This window comes from Saimiri boliviensis, chromosome 1, assembly GCF_048565385.1.
Source record: "Saimiri boliviensis isolate mSaiBol1 chromosome 1, mSaiBol1.pri, whole genome shotgun sequence".
Classification (NCBI taxonomy): Eukaryota; Metazoa; Chordata; class Mammalia; order Primates; family Cebidae; genus Saimiri; species Saimiri boliviensis.
The window spans coordinates 270,662,085-270,685,107 of record NC_133449.1 but is presented as its reverse complement, the minus strand read 5'-3'; the positions used below and the strand labels follow the sequence as shown (position 1 = coordinate 270,685,107).

Below are 23,023 nucleotides of genomic sequence, written 5' to 3'. Positions count from 1 at the left end.
TCTTTCCCCCTTCTCTCATTAGCCAATTAATTGTTAAACAGATTCCTTCTACAAAACGCTCACTGCTTAGGGAGAGGTAAGTTCGATATTTGCAGCTGATAACTTGATAAACAGCCACCAGATGAAAGTTGAAAATCTGCTTAGAAATAAAGAGATTTGAAAAAGTATAGATGTTACTAGAGTGTAGTCAAAATGTCTAGTAACGTCAATTTTTTGTCAATTGAAGGTCTAGGGTCACAACTGGCGACAGAGGTAGAAAAACAGGATCTATTCCACATAGAATTTGCTTCTTGAATTTTATTATTTAAAAAGCAAAATAAAAGGAAATAATGCACATTCACAAAAGTCAAGTTTTCCATTAAAAGATGAAAAATCTAATACTTCGTAATAAAGAACATCCAGCTAAAAACAGATCAGTAAAACAACAACAGCTATTGGACTCTGCATTTTATTTCAATGAGAACACTTCATTCATTGTCTATAGGAAAACTGGGCTAGGTCTCAACAGACAACAGTCACAGTTACTGGGCAAGTAAATACTCCACACTTGTGTGCCCTCCTTTATTTCTTTATGTCTTCAGTCTCTTCTGGCTCTCTCTCTTGATGCTCTCTTTCCCACCTCATTTCTTTTAACTCTTGTCTGTACTTCCGTTCGATGAACCGCTTCTGATGGGCCATCTGGGGAAAATTATCTGACACAAGGAGATAAATTTTATACTTAATAAAGGATAGCCACTAGAACAAAGAATGATGCAACTAAACAGACACACAAACATTCATGCATATGAAATGTCCATAATTGTATTTTGTAAGGCACAAGAAAGAAAATTGTTTTCTTCCTTTATTCTTTCATCACTCAAAAACATATTGGAAGCCTGGATGAGCACTCCTGATTGTAAATTTCAATATCTGATGTGAACTGGGGTATAACAGGTACCAAACATACAGAAATGTCGAAACACAGACGTGTGGCTTGGGACGGTACCAAGCAGGTGCTTTGCCATCACTCTCCTGGCGGCAGGTGACTTTCAGGGCGAAAGGAAGGGATACAGTAAAATGGAGTCACAGTTTTTGAAAAGGTCAAACTAAAAACTTCAAACAAATGATACTCTCACACCATTATTTACCGAGAATTAAAGTTTCAGAAAAGAGCAAAGGAAGATCAGGTGGACAAAAAGCGGCCACTTTCTGAGTCATTACGTCTGATAAGTAATTTTTAAGTTTATGATGACAGGCCCACAGCTGTATCTGCAAAAGTAACTCAAGTAGAAAACTTAGTTGGTTCAAGCAGACACATAACCTCATGTTTTAAACACATGAAGAATCTAAGATGTGGGAGAGCATGGCATCCCTGGAGGCGAGTTCACTGACTTGCTTTAAGGATGATGAGTAATGAAGTGGATCTACATATACAGCAGCCCCCATATACAGCAGTCCCCTCATCAATGATCTCACATGGTTTCATTTACCCGTGATCAACCATGGGCCAAAAATAGGTGAGTAACATACAGTAAGATATTCTGAGAGACACAGCAAGAGAGAGCAGGTGACAGCAGGCACAGCGTACAATCAAGGGTACATGCACACAACTGTTATTACGATACATTGTTATTGTTCCATTTATTTAGTTATTGTTAATCTCTTTCTGTGCCTAATTTATAAATTAAATTTCATCTTTCAACTACATTTTGCATGTGTAAGAAAAGGGACAGTCTATATAATATTCCATTTTATCTGCAGTTTTAGGCATCCACTGGAGTCAGGTATCCCCCATGGATAAGGGGAGACGACTATATAATACATCCTAAATTATTTTTTCCCTGTTAATTATATAGTATACCATCCTCACACCACATTAAACAAGAAACAGGGTGCTAGGAAAAGAATCTGAAAGACAGGTGGGAAATCAGCAAAGACCCTGGTACGTCTGAGTCAGAGACTGATTGATTGATTGATTGATTATTTATTTATTTAGAGATGGACTCTCACTCTGTCACCCTGGCTGGAGTGCAGTGGTGCGATTTCAGCTCACTGCAGCCTCTGCCTCCCAGGTTCAAGTGATTCTCTGCCTCTGCCTTCTGAGTAGCTGGGATTACAGGCTCGTGCCACACCACACTCGGCTAATGTTGTACTTTTAGCAGAGATGGTGTTTCACCATGTTGGCCAGGCTGGTCTCAAACTCCTGGCCTCAAGTGATTCTCCTGCCTTGGCCTCCCAAAGTGCTGGGATTACAGACATGAGCCACTGCGCCCAGCCCAGAGAAAAGAGAAATATGATATCTGTATTTTGGAAATAAAACAGTAACAAAATCCTATTCCAAAACTGATCAAATTGATTCTTTATGTAAGTTTCAAATATAAGTACTTTTAAAAAAATAAATCCCACTAAGTTAGCTGTAAAGCAAGTTTCTACAAAATGAACTCTATTTCATCAGTAAACTCTACTATAAAATCAAATTTGCATTTCAAAAACACAACTCAGATTTAACTCTTGATAAAACTTTTAAAATATATCCTTATAGCCTTTTTCCTATGAAGTTATACTACATATATATGCAAGGTAAATTTGTGTATATACATATATACGTGTGTGTATATACGTGTATATATGCCTATATACACATATGTATATATATACATATATATGTGTGTGTGTGTTTGTGTGTGTGTGTGTATGCCTGTATACACACACACACCCCTATGACACTGGAACATTTAAAATCATTTCCCTATCTACTTATTGGGAAAGTACAGTATAGGTATGCATTTATGGGTATACTTTTTTACACTTATTCTAGTATAAGCATTTTCCCATATAGCAAGTGTTGGTAAACTGCTATCCACAGGCCAAATACAGCTATCCATCTGTTTTTATAAATAAAGTTTTATTGGTAGACAGACGCTCCCACTAAATAGACACACCTGTTAGTTTGCATACTATCCGGGCCAGTGGGCTATGATGGTAGAGTTGAAGAACTGCAACAGAGACTATGGTCTGGGAAGTCTCAAATGCTTACTATCTGGCCCTTTACAGAAAAAAATGTTTCCTAACCCTGGGATATACCACAATTTACTAAACAATTTCCTAGTCTTAAACACATAGTTTGATTTTTTTTCCCCTACTATTATAAATCAAGTTGTCATGATTCTCATGGTATAAACTTTTTTTTGTGGGGGAAGGGAAGAGACAGGGTCTCACGCAGTTGCCCAGGCTGGAGTGCAGTGGCATGATCATAGCTCACTGCAGCCTCAAACTCTTGGGTTCAAGTGATCCTCTGGCCTCAGTCTTCCAAGTAGCTGGCACTACAGGTGCCTGCCACCAAGCCTGGCTAATGTTTTTTGTTTTTGTTTCAATTTTTTGTAGAGACAGGGACTCACTATTTCCCAAGCTGGTCTCTAACTCTTGGCCGCAAGTGATCCTTCCGCCTTGGCCTACCAAGGGTATGAACTTCTTTAAGGACCTGCTACATACTGCCAAATTGCTTTCCAGTAGTTTAAACAACTCACTCCTCCCAGTATGGCTATGCTGGCCTGTCTCAGAATAGGTGATCTCTTCAGAACTGTTTTCAATTATAAAACAAAAAATGGAATCTCACTTTTATTTCACTCTGATTGCAAATTTATATATACAATGGATGAAGCTCCTAATAGCCAACTCAAAACTCTCAGTGAAGAATCCGTGGATGCTTGACCCTGGCAGTACCAGCTTCTGCACCCACTAACCTCTCTGCCCCCAACAGGAAAGTCTGTCTGTTGATTGCCACTTGGCTCTTGGCCTGCTTGCCCTTCCTGGAATCTCTCCCATGCCTGAGGATCCTGGACCTCTTCACTTTCAGCTTCCCGCTCTTTGCCGTCTCCCGCCTCATTTGGTGGAGTACTTGAAGCATAATAGAATCGCATTGTCATGCGGTGCCCACAGGTTCTGCTGCTCAGCACAATCGACCTCAGAAGAAAAATCCCTTGCATGTAAGCCTTTAGTTTACAAAAGACCATGCAGTTTCCTACAAGGTCAATCATGTAATTGAAGTTTCTTCAACCCACACATCCCACTCCTGGGAACCTATTCCACAGAACTAAAAAGAACCAATATATAACATTTATTGGTCGTGATGATTAAAAAAAAAAAAACAGTATCCACCAATAATAAAAAGGCTGAATAAAATATAGCACATCTATAGCAGAAAATATTATGTAGCCACTAAGAATGAATTGAAACTGTTTTCTATAATGTGCAGGGCTGCTCATGATACACTACCGAGCAAAAAAGAAAGGTGTAGAGAAGTGTGTAAAAACAGCCCATTCGATAAAACAACGGCCAAAAACAAAAAAGAAAAACCTTCACATGTATACTGTTACAAGATTTTGGAGAATAGAGAATGTATGAAAGAAAACACAGGCTGGGTATGCTCATGCCTGTAATCCCAGCACTTTGGGAGACCGAGGTGGGTGGATCACCTGAGGTCAGGAGTTCGAGAGACCAGCCTGGCCAATATAGTAAAACCCCGTCTATTAAAAAATACAAAAAAATTAGCCAGGCATGGTAGCAGGCACCTCCAGTCCCAGCTACTGGGAAGGCTGAGGGAGGAGAATGACCTCAAACTCTGAAGGCAAAGGTTGCAGTGAGCCAAGATCATACATACCATTGCACCCCAGCCTGGGTGACAGAGGGAAACTGTCTCAAAAAAAGAAAGGAAAGAAAATAAAGAAAAAGGAAGGAAGGGAGGGAGGGAGGGAGGGAAAGAAAGAAAGGAAAGGAAGAAAGAAAACACAGTAGGTTTTTCACATAGGTCACCTGCACCAAGAGTAGGACTCTAAGCAAAAAAGGAAAATGCAAATCAAAAAGCACTCAGGAATACTTTCATTTTTAAATATGAGCCCATTTTAGAATGTCTCACATTCTACTATATTCTCTGAAGAAAACAAGATCACATTTTATCAGTACTTACCATTTTTCTCCTTCCTCATTTTCTTTCCATAAAACACTCATTATATTATGAAGATAATTATAGAAAAAGAAATAGGCTTACATTTTTCAAGTGCGTCCATTGCTGCTCCCATTTCCGCTTGCTGAATGCTATTAAATAAAAGTAAGATACACTTTAATTTCAAGATTCTTTTTTTTTTTTTTTTTTTTTTTTTCAAAAATGCAAGTTACAGCTACAAATTTTTCAGGCTGATTTTCATGTTTGGTGCATAAAATCTCCTCTGATTACTTCCACTGTCACACAATGAATTGCACAGATAGGAATATACACAAGAGCATGCAGAAATGCCACTGATTTGCACAAAGCATCCTTAACTATTCACTCCACACTTTAATACTGCAATAAAATGCCTTCCATTTATATTAGGTCTGAAGTATTTCATACTTAAGTTTGAATACCTTCACTGTAAAGTTTAAAGCAGAAAAGAATAAAAATATATAGAGAGAGACAGGTTTCAAATCATTTCTCAGTTTAAGATATAGACTAGAGGGTTCAAAGAAAGGTGATAATATACATAATTCTTTTCACCTAAAGATGCTAGCATTTTCACATAGCTCAGGTGAGCAGTAGTAAATCAAACGTCTAACAGGCTGGGTGTGGTGGCTCATGCCTACAATTCTAGCACTTTGGGAGGTCGAGGTGGGCAGACCACTTGAGGTCAGGAGTTCAAGACCAGCCGGGTCAACACGGCGAAACCCCATCTCTACTAAAAATACAAAAATTAGCCAAGCGTGGTGGCACATGCCTGTAATCCCAGCTTCTTGTGCCTCGGCCAAGGCACAAGAATCACTTGAACCTCGGAAGCAGAGGCTGCAGTGAGTAGAGATCACGCCACTACACCCTAGACTGGGTGACAAAGTGATAGATTCTATCTGCAAAAAAGAGAAAAGTATAACGGCTGTGTCATGTGCAACATGACACATTCTACACGCACAGCTTGCATCAAAGTGCACTCTTCTGGGTAACTAAAACTAGGCAGACCTTCTAACCAGATAGTGTGGTTTTCTCAAGGTAGCTAAAGGCCCCCCGAACAACGGAATTCCCACGGTCCAGGGCTGATTCAGGGCTTGGCTTTGAGACAATGAATGTGGGGACATTAATCCTTGGAATTCACTTTGCTACTACTCTTGAACATTTTATTCTCTGAGTTAAAAAAGATAGATGATTGAGTTTGGAAATGCCAGTTAGGGAATTACACACATGGGATGTTCATTCGAAGCAATTCCAGGTAATTTCGTCTCCTACCTTGGTCCTTTCCCACAGCCTATTCTTTCTCCCTTGAAATAAACAGCCACAGTATAGGTTCGGGCGTGGGATGGGCCCACTGTCTGCAGCGTCCTGAAAGGGAAAGGAAAGTATGTTAATCACAGTAAAGTGTTGTTTATCATGGCTTCTATGTAACTATGAGGAAAACTGCGTACTTACTGCCTAGACAGAGGAAAGTAAAATCACAGGAAATGTGGAAATGGCAGAAAGGTATAAAAAGAACAAGTTTTTGACTTGCTAACCCGACAAATATCAAGAACGTTTGAAGTAGAAATTTTTTTAAATTCTGCATTGCATTTTAATATTTCTTCCCAAAGTAATATAAACAACATCTAAAGGCTAACAATGAAGTGTAAAATATTTTAAAAGGATTTCTAAATGTGCATATTCACAAACTTTTATCATAAAAAGTTCAGAGCTCCAGTCTATTGGTTTTCAGTGCTAAACACAGCCCAAAACAATAAATATTGGGGTAATATACTTCAAGCCACATTGAATGCTTCACGTCTTTATGGATTCTTTCTAATGTCTGGTATCTTATCTAAAAGATCAGAAAACATATTTAATTTCTGAAATATCTGAGATCATTTCAAAGGTATGCTATAATGCCAAGTACATAACACAATCACCAAAAAAACAAAGCTCCAGGTACTCTGGATTTTAATGACATGGTGCAGATTTCAAATGCAGTAAAACTGATAACTTCATGGAAAAGGGAAATTAAAAGTAGCCAACAAAGATAATGCAATGAACACAGTAATCTTGAAAAAAAAAACATGTAAAACAACCCCATCATCTTGATAAAAAGAACAAACTCATACTGGACTTTCATTTGGGGGATTTACGAGACGGGAGCATAGCAATTTCCTCTGTGTTCATACACTCGAGATGAATGTGCGCCAGTGGCTTCTTTAAGGTAGTACTTATTACAGTAATCATGCATGTGCTATGGAAAGTTTATCGTCCTCGTTTTATTTATTGAACCTTAATTATCACTCTGATGAGGAAATGCTATGAGCCTTTCATAGAATACAGTTTGGATATTCATTATGCTTATTAGGCACATATTAAAGTGCTATTTCTAAACATTTGGGACTTTTTTCCCCCAATAAATAAAGGAAATACTGTTTAACAGTGACAGCTTCTAGCGTAATATATAGCAGCTTGCTGCGGGGTGACTCACCCTCTTCTTCTGGCCTTAGTTTTTCTTTAGCAAAAAGGTCTATAAAGTGTTGTGACTGTTAAATAAAAACATGCGAAAGGACTGAAAATTCCTAACTGCCTAACGTTTTTCCTTGTGTATTTTGAAATTTGAGGAAGTCCAAAGGGGAGCTTTTACTCACTACAGAACACACACACACGTGCATGTGTTTGCACATGTGGCTGCATCCACATGGGGTGAAACGGCTTTGGAACAATCTTTAAACATCCTTAAAATCATTTACCCAGACAATACCTTGAGATGCAATCCACCTATTTCAATAATCCTTTCATTTTGTAATTCCACTTTGAAAGCATCTTCTTAATCAACCTGTGTGTGTCTCCAGATAATTACTCTACTTCAGAGCTGAACCTCCTGTTTTCATCAAAACGGGTATGAAGCAGTGTAGTGACCCACTACTCGCCTATATTCCTTTTTAATGACTTTTGGCTACCACTCAAAGGATAAAGATATTTGAAGTACATGATGGCTTTGATACACATTCTGAGAAGAGAAATTCCAAGTTGAACCCAATAGGGGTTCAAGGGAAAGTACAGAAAGGCACTCAAATATTGCTACAAATAATCATACATGATCTTCTCATCTAGAGGCACAGCCCAGCAGAGGTTACAAGCAAGAAGACAAATGTAACAATGTATATAAAAATCACTGAATCCAAATTTTCTTTTTGATGTCATCATCTCAGTTTGTCTGCCTACCAGGCAGCAGTTCACAGAGAATTTTCAAAATGGGAGAGAGCAGAGAGATAAGGGAGTGGGAGCCACTTACTGCGGCTAAGACTGAGAGACGGCGAGTTTCCCTGTGGGGCCAGAGCCACACTGACAGTAAAGAAGTCTCAGTCCTGGGTTCTGGTCATGATCACCCCACAAAGACTCATTTTCAAGGCAATGGAAAGTCAACTCTAAGCACGCTGGATCCAGTGGCCTGCCGGTAGCAGGTACTTACTTGTACAGAGGAATGTCTGGCTCTTTTCCTTCTGTCCTAAGTGTCAAGCAACACTGCTGAAGCTGGGATTTGGGGTCATTCCAATCCTGATTCAAAATGAACTCCTGTGGAAGTCCCCAAAAACTATTTAGTAACGGGTTCTGGGATCACCAAACATAACGCAGATCACTAAATCAAACTTTATATGAGCTTACTTTTAATCGTGGAAAGAAGCAGACATTCATGAAAGTATGAACATATTCCAAATCCTTATCAATGTACAGCGCTGCAATAAATGCTAGGGAAGAGAGAGTTCTTTAAAATAAACCATGATCATTGCCATTTATCAGAAAGACTAAGCAACCTAGACTTTTAAGCAAAATATGAGTAACAGTTTCAACCTGCAGGCTCTCTTTATTTTTTAGCATTACAATTTCATCTTATTCTACTTTTTACCATTAATATCAGAAGCAGCAAGAGATGTGTAGGACGCAAATCATAAAGTACAAAGACCAAACTGCATTTAGCTAAGGACTAAATGAATAGTTTAAAAGGTACACAGAATGCCTCTGTGTATCAGGGAAAAAAATGGTATCTGAGCACCCAACCCTGTTAACATCAAATCAGTCAAAATACCACTAGAAGATTAGATATGATGCCAGAATACACACATCCTTGGGTCTTGCTTTTTCAACACCAATCCTGAGATTCTGTTTTATAAGGATTCTATGTTAAATTTTATGAACAGAAATGGGAGAATTTATTACAATCTGAATTTATTAAAAAAAAAAGAGAAAAACTTAATACTGATCTTAATGACAACAATATATCAAATTTTGCATTCATAATTGGTGACCCCCTAGGATGACCTCATTTAAAGGGATCTTAACAAAGCAAACAAATGGTGCATTTTCAAAAGAAGGAATAAAAATAGCTTTCATTGAGCTAAAAAGAAATTCAATGAGAATGATCTCTCAATTTAATTTTTATGTGATTTTCATCTTTAAATTACTTTTCTTTCATTGCAAAAGAAGTTCTTTTAAGTTCCCTAGTCAGAATGCCTTTGCACTTTGTAAATAAGCCGGTTTTGCATGGAAGACTTTGATACTTGAATATCATTCCAATTGTCAAAAATACCATAACATTCAAAAAAAAAAGTTCTAAGGCTCAGTGAATGGCCCACTTATTTTGAAGTAATACAAACAATACAACTATGTATATAATCCTTTCGTTAACTATAATAGGATTATTTACAATGCTACCAGACCATGTCGGAAACTGCAAAAGATGACATTTGTCCATGGAGCTTTGTGTTCACTCAAAACAATGGATAATCATTTTAGTATTTAGTGAATAAATTACCCTTCTTTCTTCTGTGCCCCTATGTGAAGGCTGCTGGGTGGCAAAAAGGCTCTGATTCACAACAACTGATCTTCATATTCTATTACTGTTTCACACAAAGGGACATGGGAGCTGAGTGTTAGGGTGGAGGGGTACGTGTTGGGGGATACCCCTGAGCATAGATTAAACATAAAATTCATTATTCACATGCCTTAGTTTTAAATTATTTTCCTTCAGAAAGGCTTTGGTAAAAAGCATAAATAAAAATTAAAATCACAAAAAAGGTTTCTTTAGCCAGAACATAATAATAATGAGGAGGAGGATAAATACGTTACTTGGACTTAAACTTTGAACCTGCAGGTTGAGAGAAGAGTGAGTGGCACTCACATTCCAAAAGGTCCGCCAAGGTCTTGGTGCGAAGGGCCACGGGCCGCTTGGTCTTGTCGTTGGTTATGGCGTACTCCTGCATGCCCAGCTCCTCCGCTACCTTGGCCTGAGTTCTATTATTCACCAAAGAGCTTCGCAACAACTGCCCAAAAGGAATGGGGTACATTGAGAACACATGTCACTTCTGACCTCTCTTACTCCTGGGTTGGACCCAACTAACCTGAGAGCATCTCACTGACAGAGGCACCAAAATAAGTGAGGTCTGCATCCTCAACCATCATCCCGATGACAGTGACATGCTCCATACCCATCTACCTTCTCCTTAATCACGTACTCCACTCTGCCATCCTGGATTTTACCTTATTGCCATTTAAATAGCTCATTTACTTCTTTAGGGGCATTGGACAGGGCTGTGGTGGGTGGGGGTGGGGGGATGTATAATATGATTTAAGATTCTAATAAGTGTAATGTTACTAAATGAGGAAGCATTAAGAGTTTTACAATCAATTTTACGGAAGCATAACTAACATTCAACAAAATGCACCCATTTTCAGTGTACAGTTAGGTGAGTTTTGAAAACCATGTACATATTTATCACTCCAAACAAATTCCCAGCATCCCCGTGCAGTGTATCCTTCCCCGCCCCTGACCAGGCAAACCTGGCCTGCTTTCTGTCACTGTACATTAGTTTTAAAGGATTATTTCTTTTAAGTCTAAAGTAAGCTTCAAGTTTCATGGCATTGATGCTAATTTTGATATTACAGGACTTAAGGAAGTGATGTTTAAGTAAGTATTATGAAAGGATTTAAATTATTTAGATTTTTACTTTTATTATTATTTGAAAGATTTATGGCATCTAGCTTGAGTCTCAGGTTTTCATAGTGATATCCTTTATTTTTCTTTTTTTTGAAACAGGCTCTTGCTCTGTCACCTAGACTGGAGTGCAGTGGCATGCCATCTTGGCTAACTGCAACCTCCACCTCCCGAATTCAGGCTATCTTCCCACCTTAGCCTACTGAGTAGCTGTAACTACAGGCACCCACCATCACACCCAGCTAATTTTTGCATTTTTTTTGTAGAGACAGGGTTTCACCATATTGCCTAGGCTGGTCTCAAACTCCCGAGCTTAAGTGATCTACCCACCTTGACCTTCAAAAGTGTTGAGATTACAGGCATGAGCCATCACACCCGGCCCATACTGGTATCTTTAATCAAATTAAAGTAAAATTTTCATATTTTAACTTTAAGAATTCAAAACAAAAATTTCTACTAGGAATTTCGACAGACAGCTAAGAGTCCTCCAAGAATTATCCAGCTAGTAACATTATACGCTGCATGAAAATTATGCAACAAATCCATTATAGAAGTGTCCATAAAACAAGTATGGTTTAGGCATTTAACACTCATTAACCACTCGCCAGGGAAGTGGAGGGGAGGACAGCTGGGAGCAAGTGGGTAGATACAAAGATGGGAACTCACCACACAAAAAGGGAACATAATCATCCCTGATTCTCTAAGATTTGGGAGACTAATGCATCTACAACTACAACTTTTTTTTTAGAACACGTATAACCAATTCTTGGTCTATTAAAAAACTTCCTGCTAAGAAACATTCCTGAAAACAGGGCCGAGGAGCTGGAAGCAGCTGTGAGTTGTGCTGGTATTCCACTCCCTGCTGTTCCGTGTCACACTTTCTTTATTAGATGCAAGTTTTATGCTCTGTGGCTCCATGGTGTCAACAGAGCTTATGAAAATCAAGATTTATTTCCAGTGTCTGATAGTGAATCCTTGACAATAGATAAATAAGAAACAATATGTTCTTAATTTGTCTGACAATGATTCATGAAGCAGAAATATAACTTGATCTTCATAAGCCGTGCTTGCTGTTGAATTTCGGACTATTATTCTTTGCCTGTCTCTGCTTCCCTTCCTCCTCGTATCTCCCCCTTAACCCCATCTTTTCTTCAGTATGGAGTTTCACTAAGATTAGGATCCACAGAGGAGCTCCAAATTAAAAGGCTAACATATAACATTAATAGAAGACTCAACCAATAAGGAAGCCCACTAGCCTAATATCTTGTAATTATGGAATAATTGAGCTGAAAGTTATATATCTGTTTCCGTTTTGATTTCAAATGGGGATGAGGAGCTTTCCTCAAGGAGAGGCTATGGGGGAGCAGGATGGCTACTACAGAAACCAGGCTGTGCTCAGCAAGTTGGGTCCTCTCAGAATGGGAAGAAAACTCTCTAAGTTGTGTATATGGAACGTTCATGCCTCAGAAATAACATGAGCACACACAAATTATGACACATCCCTGGCTGCCGGGACCCAGCTGCCACCTTCCAGTGTCAGGGTCCCTCACTCAGTGCTGTACAGTAATGCTGTCTGACGGGGAAGGGGGAAAGCAGTGAGGATGGAATCGAAATGCTTCCAGCTTTACTTCAGAAAAAGCCTGACAGGTCAGAAAGCAGAAGGGTGGCCAGTAAAAATTGAGATCTGTTAAGTTCTTGCCAAAAACCCAGAGCCTGAACCAAAAGTCAGTGGAGAAGGAAGCTATACATCATCCATATTCCCGTCGTCAGTTTAAATTTAGAAAATGAACTGAAAAGAGACAAGACCTTGCTCTTTACCTAGACAAGGAAGTCTGAATGGCAGTTCTCTAAATGACAACTTTCATCCTTGTTCTTTGCTGAACTCTACTTCATAATGAATCATGTTATTTGCCAAAGAACATGACTCGGGGGATCAGCAAGAAAGAAAACCTGAGGTTACAGCAGTTCAGTGCACCAGTGGTGGAGGCCAATTACATGCCAGGCTCTGTGCTGACAGCTGAAGATCCTGAGAGGAGCAACGTCCTGCCGCTGTCCTCGGGAACTGACACCCTCAGAAGCCGTGTCCAGACTGGCTGTTGCAATGCACTGTGGTGGCTGCAGCGCCAGCACAGAGACCGCAGGTACACACAGGTGCTCCTCTAGACCTCAGCCTTCCAGGGAGGCCCCCTGGAGGAGGGCTGACACCTGAGGAAAGCGTTTCAGGGCCTCATCCACATGGCTGTAACACCAGAATTCCAAGGTGCTTCTGAGAAGCTGGTGCCCAGGCTTCTTTCGAAAACCAAGGAATCAACATTTCTGAAGATGTAAGTTTTGAAAAGATTCATGTGGGTGGATTCTGGTGAACACAGAATCAGAACTGGAAAAGACCAGCCAGTGAGAGAAGGGTGGGAAAGGATTTCCAAGGAAGAGAGAACAGCTATGGCAAATGGAAGGGGCCATTTCCCAGCAGGGTGACCACTGGGTGGACCTGGAGGAGAAATCAGAGCCAAGTGAGGAGAGCTGATGCAGTGGGGCTAGAGGCGATGGAAAGAAGCCTGTGCTTCTACACACTGCGGTCTGTTGGGGGGAAATAGGGGAGGGACAGCAGGGAGTGGGGAGTTGGGGAGAGACAGCATGGGGAGAAATGCCACATATAGGTGATGGGGAGGAAGGCAGCACATCACGCTGCCATGTGTGTACCTATGCAACAATCTTGCATGTTCTTCACATGGACCCCAAAACCTAAAATGCAATTAAAAAATTAAAATAAAATAAAAAGAAAAGAAGAAGCCTGTACTTCCCTGTCGGGAAAAGGAATCCCAAAAGGTATCAGATGGGGGCAGTTGCGAGGTAATTTTTTTTTAAATTTTAGAATGATTGTTTTGGCATCAGGATTTAAATGGGGACAAGAAGTTGAAAAGCCTGCAGATGGTGATGTTATAAATTACTTTTTTACAAAGAGGATATATCTATTTATATATTTTAGTGGAAATCTAGAAAACAAACATGAAGCACCCAACTGAGCAGAAGACAGTTATCAGACTATTCTGCGAACAATGCCTTGTGTTAGAGACAGCAAAAAGCAAAACTCTTCACACCAAGTTACTGGGTTCAAACTGGGGCTCTAGCACTTCCTAGCTAAGTGACCCTGTCTAAGTTACTAAATCTCTTTGAGCCTCAGTTTCCTCATCTGAAATGGAGAATGTAGTGTCTAGCTCCCAGGGTTGTTTTGAGAATTCGAATGAATGACATATAATCTAACTACAGTGACTGGCATATAATAAACACAACAGAAATGTCCATAACAGCATCATCATAATTAGACGAGATATGTTTGCTCTCCAGTTATAGGGGAAAAGGTTCTAGAAAATTTTAAGAATTCCTCTGAATTTGTTTTCAATGCAAAATATTTTGAATGCCTGTCCCATCTACTTACTGTCCTCAAAATTCTCCATTTTGGGCCAGGCACAGTGGCTCACACCTGTAATCCCAGCACTTTGGGAGGCTGAGATGGGCGGATCACAAGGTCTGGAGTTCAAGACCAGCCTGGCCAACATAGCGAAACCCCGTCTCTACTACAAATACAAAAAAATTAGTCAGGCATGGCGGTATGCACCTGTAGTCCAGCTACTCAGGAGGTTAAGGCAGAAGAATCACTCGAACTCAGGAGGCAGAGGTTGCAGTGAGCCGAGATCGCACCACTGCACCCCAGCCTGGGCAACAGAGTGAGACTCCATCTCAAAAATAAATAAATAAAATTCTGCATTTTACCAGGTGCTAACCTGTCCTTTATAACTTTAAAAAAAAAAAAAAAAAAAAAAAAAGCTTCCAAAAAGACAAAGTTTAATTTGAAATCACCAGAAAAAACTAAGAAGGCTATAGTTAAAGCTCTCTGTAAACCTGAGAAAAGGGCTGCTGAATTCCTGGTGCAATGTCACAGACCAGTGTAAATATCCCACTTCTCAAATTCTGGTTTTGAGAATCCAGGATGTTTTCTATTATCCCAGCAGAGTTATCCCAGCAGAGCAGTGTTTCATAATTACTTTAAACTTTCATAAGAAAAAGATTTATTCGTTTAAATAAAACACACATACTGACAATCTTCCTTCAAGTTCCCTATTTCACTCTTGAATCGAAAGAGGAAAAAACACAGTTGGGGGATGAGCTACCGAAGAGGGCCACCTAGTGTAAAATAAGCAGACTGTGATTTATGATTTCGAGGGCTTTAATATAAGAACACAGGGTAAAAGCAGAATATACTATTGAAAGTGACAGTGATATGCCACACAGGTCTATTATACCAAGAGTGGTGGCCAGATGGTCTCCATTTCCCGTGATAACTAAAGAAAAGGTACATAAATGCTAGCAGGCAAATACAGGTCAGATACAAAGAGCCAAATTATGTCAGTGACAGAAATCCTCAAACAGGAGGCTGTGGAGTCTATCTTCTCAACAAGATCTTTTAGATAAAATACCTGCTTGTCTGAATGATTTATGCTCAGTGTTGTGTGGAAGCAGCAGGGCAGGATTAGATCACTGGTTCTCCAGCTTTTTATCTGTAATCCTTGCTCTCTTTCCCATTACCCGAAATCATTAAAAACAAACAAAAACTGTAGGTTCATCGCCACTGTAGTGCATCCACTAATGGGTTCAGTGCCTTGCACACAGTAGGCATGGAGACGGGCAAATATTTTTGGCACACAGAAAAAGCCAAGAAAGAGGAACGATACAGAGGAGAAAACTCCGATGGCTTAAGATTCGCAAGTGTCACATGGCAGACGTCCTGGCCTATGTAAATGCTTTATTTGAGGCGTTCTCACAATTTACCTGGACCCTACTGTATAGACCCATCCTAAAAAACAAAAGCCTCAGCATATGAAACAGAACTTCTTCCCTCTATAGCCCAAGGCAAACTCGGTTATCCCTGAACAATTGGATAAGCCTGATATTCCTTCCTGAGGGGGCCTTTTTGAATAGCCAACTTACAGAACAGAATGTTTTTCCCAACAGCATTCAAAACTGGAAAAACCGTATCACATTTGCTCAATTGTCCTTATTCCCTGTAAGTGTGCAAGGGAAAGGCTCAAAGCTCATTAATGCCTGCCAATGTGAATTACTGTAGCTGTGTGCTCTTTAATCACAATAATGAATCATTCACCAACCCCCCACCAATGCAACTGCCATTAAGTAATCCTCTCCACATTTTAAATGAATTTTAATCCTTAGACATTCATAAGCCAGTTTTCGGCTTCCTCCCTTATACATAAAGCAACAGTCCACTTCCCTCCAGTGCCACTACCTCTTCCCCCTTGACTTAGCTGACTGCGAAATTGTCACTCTCTTATTTATTCAGCAAATACGTACTGAGGGCCTACCCATATATGCCAGGCACTGCTGAGTGCAGAGTGACGAACAAAAGCATGCTCTCAAAGAACTTCTAGTCTAGTGGGGTAGGCAAACTGGAGTAAATGCCAGGAAGGAAGACAACACAGAATTCTGACGGGGGACGGGGGTGTGGGGAAGGGTGGTCAGGGAGTTTCCCCTGCATCCAGAAGTCACCCCAGAAAGGACATCTAAAGGAAGAGGAGAAGGTAACAGGCAAATGAGAGTAAGGGCTAGAACAGAACAGCTTCCGGGGGAGGAAGGGCATACACAAAGGCCTGCCAGCAGGAGGAGACCTGGAGAAGCGCAAAGCAGCGGCCCAGTGCAGAGACGCAGAGCGAGAAGAGGAGCCTGTGGTATGAGGCCGGGCGGACGGGCGAAGCCAGACCACCCAGGGCTTTGCCTGTACTTTAGAAATTATCTGAAGAGCAACTGGAGAGAGTTAAGCTGGAATAGGATGATCATTCATTCAAAGCATACTTGCCGAGCTCTGATATGCCAGGTACTTCCCAGGGACCCAGGAATCAGGAATGGAGAAAATAAACAAAAAACCTAGAATTCATGGAGTTTACACTCTGGTGGGAGAAGACAGATAGTAAACAAGTACATTACATACTATATGCTAAGGAGGAGGAAAAGATAAGAGGTTCCAGGCTGAGGAGGTATGCTAGGGACAAAGGGAGACCGCTACCTATTTACTCAGGGTAGGCTAAGGAAGGCCTTATGGATGACATCTGAACAGAGACTTAAAGGACGTGAGCGATTTGGCCGCTGGATCACCAAGAGAACAATACTGCAGCCAGATGAAATAGCACATGCAAAGGCCCTAAGGCCAGGGCTTGCTTCGTGTCCTGCAGGAACTGCACGGAGGCCAGTGTTAAGAGTCTACAAGACAGAGACAGGGAGGCAGGTGATAAAGGTGACTGTAACATCATTGTCTTTTACCTTTGAGATAGAAAGATTTGGAAGGTTTTATGCAGAAGAGGAATGTAATCTGGCTTCTCTTTAAAAAACGATCCCTCTAGATGTGCTTGAAAATAAGACTGGGCACGGCGGATGACCAGGTGGGAGGTTATGGCTAATAATCTGAACAACAGTGGCTCAGACTGGGTGATAACAGCAGAGCTGGTGAGAACTGGTCAGAATTTACAAAGAACTTAAACAAATTTGCAAGAAAAAGGAAAGGGAAAAGGTCAAAGACACAAATTAGGAAGTAGTGTAAAAATATATTCAAAGCCATAAAACAGAATGAGATCACTTATGGAGCAGAAGTTGACAGAGAAGAGGTCTGACGATTGAGAACTGGGCCATTCCAATGATAAGAGGTGGGAAGAGGAAGAGAAACAACCACAGGGGACTGAAGATGAACGGCTGGTGTCGTCACAGTGTAGTCACTGTAGATGACAGTCCAGTGTAGATTTGTTGTGAAAAGACTCCTTTGACCACAGCACGTAAAATGGACTGGACAGAGGCATGAGTTGACATAGGAAGACCAGGGAAGGGAGCTGCAAAAATGACTCCACAAAGGCCTGAGACCTGGAGCTCTTGAAGGATTTCTGCCTGAGAAACTGTCCACCTCTCAAATAGAGTTCAAAAATGCCCATAAGAACAGCAAAGGCAAGCTTTTCAAATATTAGGATACATCCAGGAGAAACATGGGGACTCCAGGAGCGCACTCCTCTCACGGAAAGATGCTGCGTTCCCTTATGTTTTGCAGGAACACAACCTTCAGATTCCTATCCTTTGCAATTTAATAAATGTCACTTCTTTCAACTGGGTCTCTATCAATCACTCTGTAACTGTGTGTGTGTGTGTGTGTGTGTGTGTGTGTGAGAGAGAGAGAGAGAGAGAGAGAGAGAGAGAGAGAGAGAGAGAGAGGAGAGTCTTGATCTGTCGTCCAGGCTGGAGTGCAGTGGTGTAATCACAGCTCCTGGACTCAAGCGATCATACTACTTCAGCCTCCTGAGTAACTGGGGCTACAAATGCACACCACTCTGCCAGGCTAGTTCTTTATTTTTTTATATTTGTCTGTCTGTCTGTCTGTCTGTCTGTATGTATGTATGTATGTACTTTGAGACAGAGTCTCACTCTGTCGCCCAGGCTGGAGTGCAGTGGCGCAATCTCGGCTCACCCCAACCTCTGCCTCCCAGGTTCAAGTGATTCTCCTGCCTCAGCTTCCCGAGTAGCTAGGACTCAGGTGCATGCCACCACACCCAGCTAATATTTGTATTTTTAGTAGAGACGGGGGTTTCACCATGTTGGCCAGGATGGTCTCAATGTCTCAGTGATCCACCCGCCTCAGCCTCCCAAAGTGCTGGGATTACAGGCATGAATCGCGACATCTGGCCTAGTTTTTAAATTTTTTTGTAGAGACGGAGTCTCACTGTGTTGCGCAGGCTGGTCTTGAACTCCTGGAGTCAAGCAATCCTCCCAGCTGGCCTCCCAAAGTGCCGGGATTACAGGCATGAGCCATCGTACCTGGCCCTTGTAATGTTTTGATAGTTATCCAGAAATTAAAACTGTAGTGGTCCAGGTGAGTAAGGCTTGTAGGGAGGATGTGAGTGATAGAAAAAAGGTCATAAGGAAGAGGCTAAATTAAATAAATACTCGAGGAGTAACACTGTCAGGGCTTGTGAACGGACTAGGATATAGAAAAGGGAGATAAGACTTTGGGAGGCCAAGGCGGGTGGATCACGAGGTCAAGAGATTGAGACCATCCTGGTCAACATGGTGAAACCCCGTCTCTACTAAAAATACAAAACATTAGCTGGGCATGGTGGCGCGTGCCTGTAATCCCAGCTACTCAGGAGGCTGAGGCAGGAGAATTGCCTGAACCCAGGAGGCGGAGGTTGTGGTGAGCCGAGATTGCGCCATTGCATTCCAGCCTGGGTAACAAGAGTGAAACTCCATCTCAAAAAAAAAAGAAAAGGGAGATAAGAGAGAGGCATCCTAGGATTCTGACATGCAACACTGGATGGGTGGTGCCACCGTTCAATCACTCGGGGAATAGTGGACAAGGACGCAGGCAGGAGATTATAAATTCAGTCTTACACATGTGGAGACGTTGCAAAGGTAGCTGGGGCTGGAACTCAGAAAGGAGAGAGAACTGAAGAGATCAGTTGAGAAGTCATCTGCCAGTAAGATGAAACTGATGGCACACATAGAGAAGCCTGGCAAGAGAGACTCCATTAAAATAAGAGAACATGGCCTAAGAGCGAGCGTTTTAGATATGGACTGTTTATTAACTGTGAGAGTAAGATGTGTCAGCAAAGCAGGATGAGGAAGAGTAGCTGAAGAGCTAAGAGGAGGGCTGGGCGCGGTGGCTCACGCCTGTAATCCCAGCACTTTGGGAGGCAAAGGCGGGCGGATCATGAGGACAATATATCGAGACCATCCTGGCCAACATGGTGAAACCCTGTCTCTACTAAAAATACAAAAATTAGCTGGGTGTGGTGGTGCATGCCTGTAGTCCCAGCTACTCAGGAGGCTGAGGCAGGAGGATCGCTTGAACCTGGGAGGCAGAGGTTGCAGTGAACCGAGACTGTGTCACTGCACTAAAGCCCGGTGACAGAGTGACACTCCATCTCAAAAGAAAAAAAAGAGGTAAGAGGAAATCGCCCCATGACAGAAGCCAACAAAGTTTGTGTTTCAAGATGGAGCAGGGAGCAGCCATGTTAATGCTGATGAGAGTTGCTATCTGTTAGAATCTGTGTTTAGCTTATAATGGATCATCTTTGTCTTGCCAGCAAATCCGCTGGTCCTGCTGATTTCTACCAAACCATTCTGTGAATATAATTCAAAAATCCTTCACATAGTTTTCTCATTTGTCAACACCATTCTAATAAGCTAGTCAAAAACTTTCTAATATTAAGACAAGAAGGCTGTTAAATACATTTTGGATAAAACTACACTTCTGGCATTGAAGTGATTTTGGAAAGAACACAGAACTAGAGTCTCTTCTCTAGTCCTAGTTTTACCTTTCTCTAGATCACAGGCAGGACTCATGCCTTTCTGAGTGTTGGTTTCCTTACTGTTCCATGCTAGGAGGGGGAGTGGGGTGGGGGAGGAATGTCTGCTGTGAGCAGGTGGGAAACAATCAACTTGGAACATCCCATCTCTATAAGATCCTAGAGTTCACAATTAATTTTGTAGGAATACCAGGGGAATGGTATGTGAGTATTTAATGTGAGTATTTAAAGCAAACATTTTTAAAAGTGGCCTCTGCAGTCCCTAAGATGAATTACTACCTCAAACCATTTAGTTGGTTTGGCCATTTCTCAGGCCAACCAGATCCTCTAACATCTATGAAGCGTCAGAGGATACTGAACATGCAATTTATTATCTAATGAACAGTGAGATACCAGACAATAGTTCTTTTCCCAAAAATATTTCTATTTTCTTATGAATTTAATATTAAATCATGAAAAAAACACTGTCTTGTCCACCTAAAAAGTTAACTTTAAATGGTAATCAAACTCTTAATTTAAAATAAGAATACTGCTGATTCCTCAGCACTTACGACGGAACTCAATAGATATTCACTGAGTGAATGAATGCTAGGCTTAGAAATTCCACTGAAAAATGACATCTAAACAGCCAAGTCACCATATTCTCTCTAGCTCCAATATTTATGTCTCACATAAACTATTTCTAGAGTTCACAGTTACAAAGATAAAAATCCAATTCTATTCAAAGCAGAACAAACATAAAAACCGAAGAGATACAAAGTTTGAAAGACTTGTTATTTGTTTCAACATCATAAAGACAGACTGCAGGAAGTATCTTATAGTGTACTGATATTTTTTTTGCCCAATAAAGTATTTGCTTTCTCAATGTCCAATCCTCAAGGGACTTCTCAAAGGTTACTCCTTGTGCCTTGAGAGATCATTATGTTCACCTTCTGGATGTTTTGTTTCACCATTCCAGGACATCACTGATTGGTTTCACAGAGTAAAAACAGTTCGCAGAAAATAAAAAAGCCCACGAAAGTTTTATAAAATGAAACCAAAATAAGAGACAGGGGGACCATTTCACTCTGTTTATAAATCAAACTTGTCTCTGTAACTGCCTTTCAACTCTGCGATGTCCCTAGGCCTCTCAGTCTTTTATGCCATGCCTTTTTGCTCTGCAGTCCCAGTGTGTGTACTGCCCTTGCACAGACATTTCTTACCATTAAATCCCAATGGCCAAACCCTAACCATCTTTAAAGGCTCAAACATCGTTATACCCATGAAACCTTCTTTGAACTCTACAGATGAAAGAAACCTCGTATTTTCCTAAACTGCACAAGTGCAGCAATTCGCCTAGGCTTCGTCATCATATTTAACATGTTCTACTTTGCATTTCGTTACACTAACTTACGCTTTCTGTGGTGTGTATCTACACATACACACACACGATATATACATATATATAGTATACTGTTTATTTTGTAGTTATTTATTTAAGCTTCAATCTCTTTTAATACTTTTAAGCTCCTTGTAAATAGACTTGGTGTCAACTCATCTTTGCTCCTTCCATGAGGCCTAACTCAATGTTTTGCACAGAACAGGCAGGAGTATAAACTGAGCTGTCACTGCATATGTGCTTTGCATACAATTTGCACAATGAAATGAACAAAGCCATGTGATAAGCTAAAGTCACTAAGAAATCAATTATATAGATATATTTGACCCCTCTAATCGTCACTCTGTTTTACAGCAATCTTACTGGAGGAAGTGACTTAACGAACTCACAGTTAAGTGTCCTTCGTGATGATCTGGGAAATGAATGAATAAGTACTCTGTGGCTACCAGTTGCATTATGGAGTCACCTAGAAATTCCATTCTCTGATTGTGGCCTCTGGAAAAAGAAATATCAATGTAAAGAAATCAATAAGCATTTATGGATTTTAAAAAAAAACACCCAGAGTTTTTTAAAAGACATGACTTTAAAAGACAATTTTGTTTTAAAGTACAAAACCAAATAGAACTCCCTAAGGCCCCTCAATTGAGAAGAGATCTGAGTTAATATAGGTTGAGTTTTAAAGAACAGTAAAGCGAATATTATCTAAGGATTAAACGACTGCCAAAATAAAGATTGGTAAACGCTGCCTGGTCAGAAGCTGAAGAGTGTAAATTGAAAAATCAGGCATAATACAAACAACAATCTTGAAAGAAAGCAAACAGGTCCAAGAATTTTCTTTACTAAACTTATTGAAATATATACTCTGGCCAGGTGCAGTGGCTCATGCCTCTAATCCCAGTGCTTTGCAAAGCTGAGGCAGGTGGATCACTTGAGCCCAGGAGTTTGAGACCAGCCTAAGCAACATGAAGAAACCCCATCTCTCTCTCTCTCTCTCTCTCTCTCTCTCTATATATATATATATATATATATATATATATATATATTTTAATGTATAAATAAATTAGCCAGGCATTGCAGCACGTGCCTGTAGTCCCCAGCTACTCAGGAGGCTGAGGCAGGAGGAGTGCTTTGGAGGAGTGCTTGAGCCCAGGAGGCTACAGTGAGCCATAATCGTACCACTGCATTCCAGCCTTGGCAATAGAGTGAGACCAGTCAGAAAAAAAGAAAAAAAAGAAAGAATATACTACTGTATTATTCAAAGGTGGAATCCACACTTAAAAAACAAACAAACAAACAAAAACTATGGTAAGCATCTTTCATCTTTACAATTTAAAGAGATTTGGGAATATTTGATTTGG

General features: G+C 40.6%; 1 protein-coding gene across 8 annotated transcripts in view; it reads right to left on the bottom strand.

Moving 5' to 3' along the window:
* Positions 1–432: 432 nt before the first annotated feature.
* Positions 433–23,023, bottom strand: part of DROSHA (drosha ribonuclease III) — a 135,688-nt gene continuing 113,097 nt past the window's right edge. For all 8 annotated transcript variants that reach the window (XM_039469429.2, XM_074386890.1, XM_074386882.1 and 5 more), the window contains 7 exons: positions 22,055–22,160; positions 10,125–10,266; positions 8,612–8,694; positions 8,418–8,521; positions 6,230–6,322; positions 5,027–5,073; positions 433–692 (listed from right to left, as the gene is read on the bottom strand). In XM_039469429.2, coding sequence (XP_039325363.1) covers positions 562–692; positions 5,027–5,073; positions 6,230–6,322; positions 8,418–8,521; positions 8,612–8,694; positions 10,125–10,266; positions 22,055–22,160 — 706 coding nt within the window. In that variant the 3' untranslated portion in view covers positions 433–561. The remainder of the gene's footprint in view (positions 693–5,026; positions 5,074–6,229; positions 6,323–8,417; positions 8,522–8,611; positions 8,695–10,124; positions 10,267–22,054; positions 22,161–23,023) is intronic.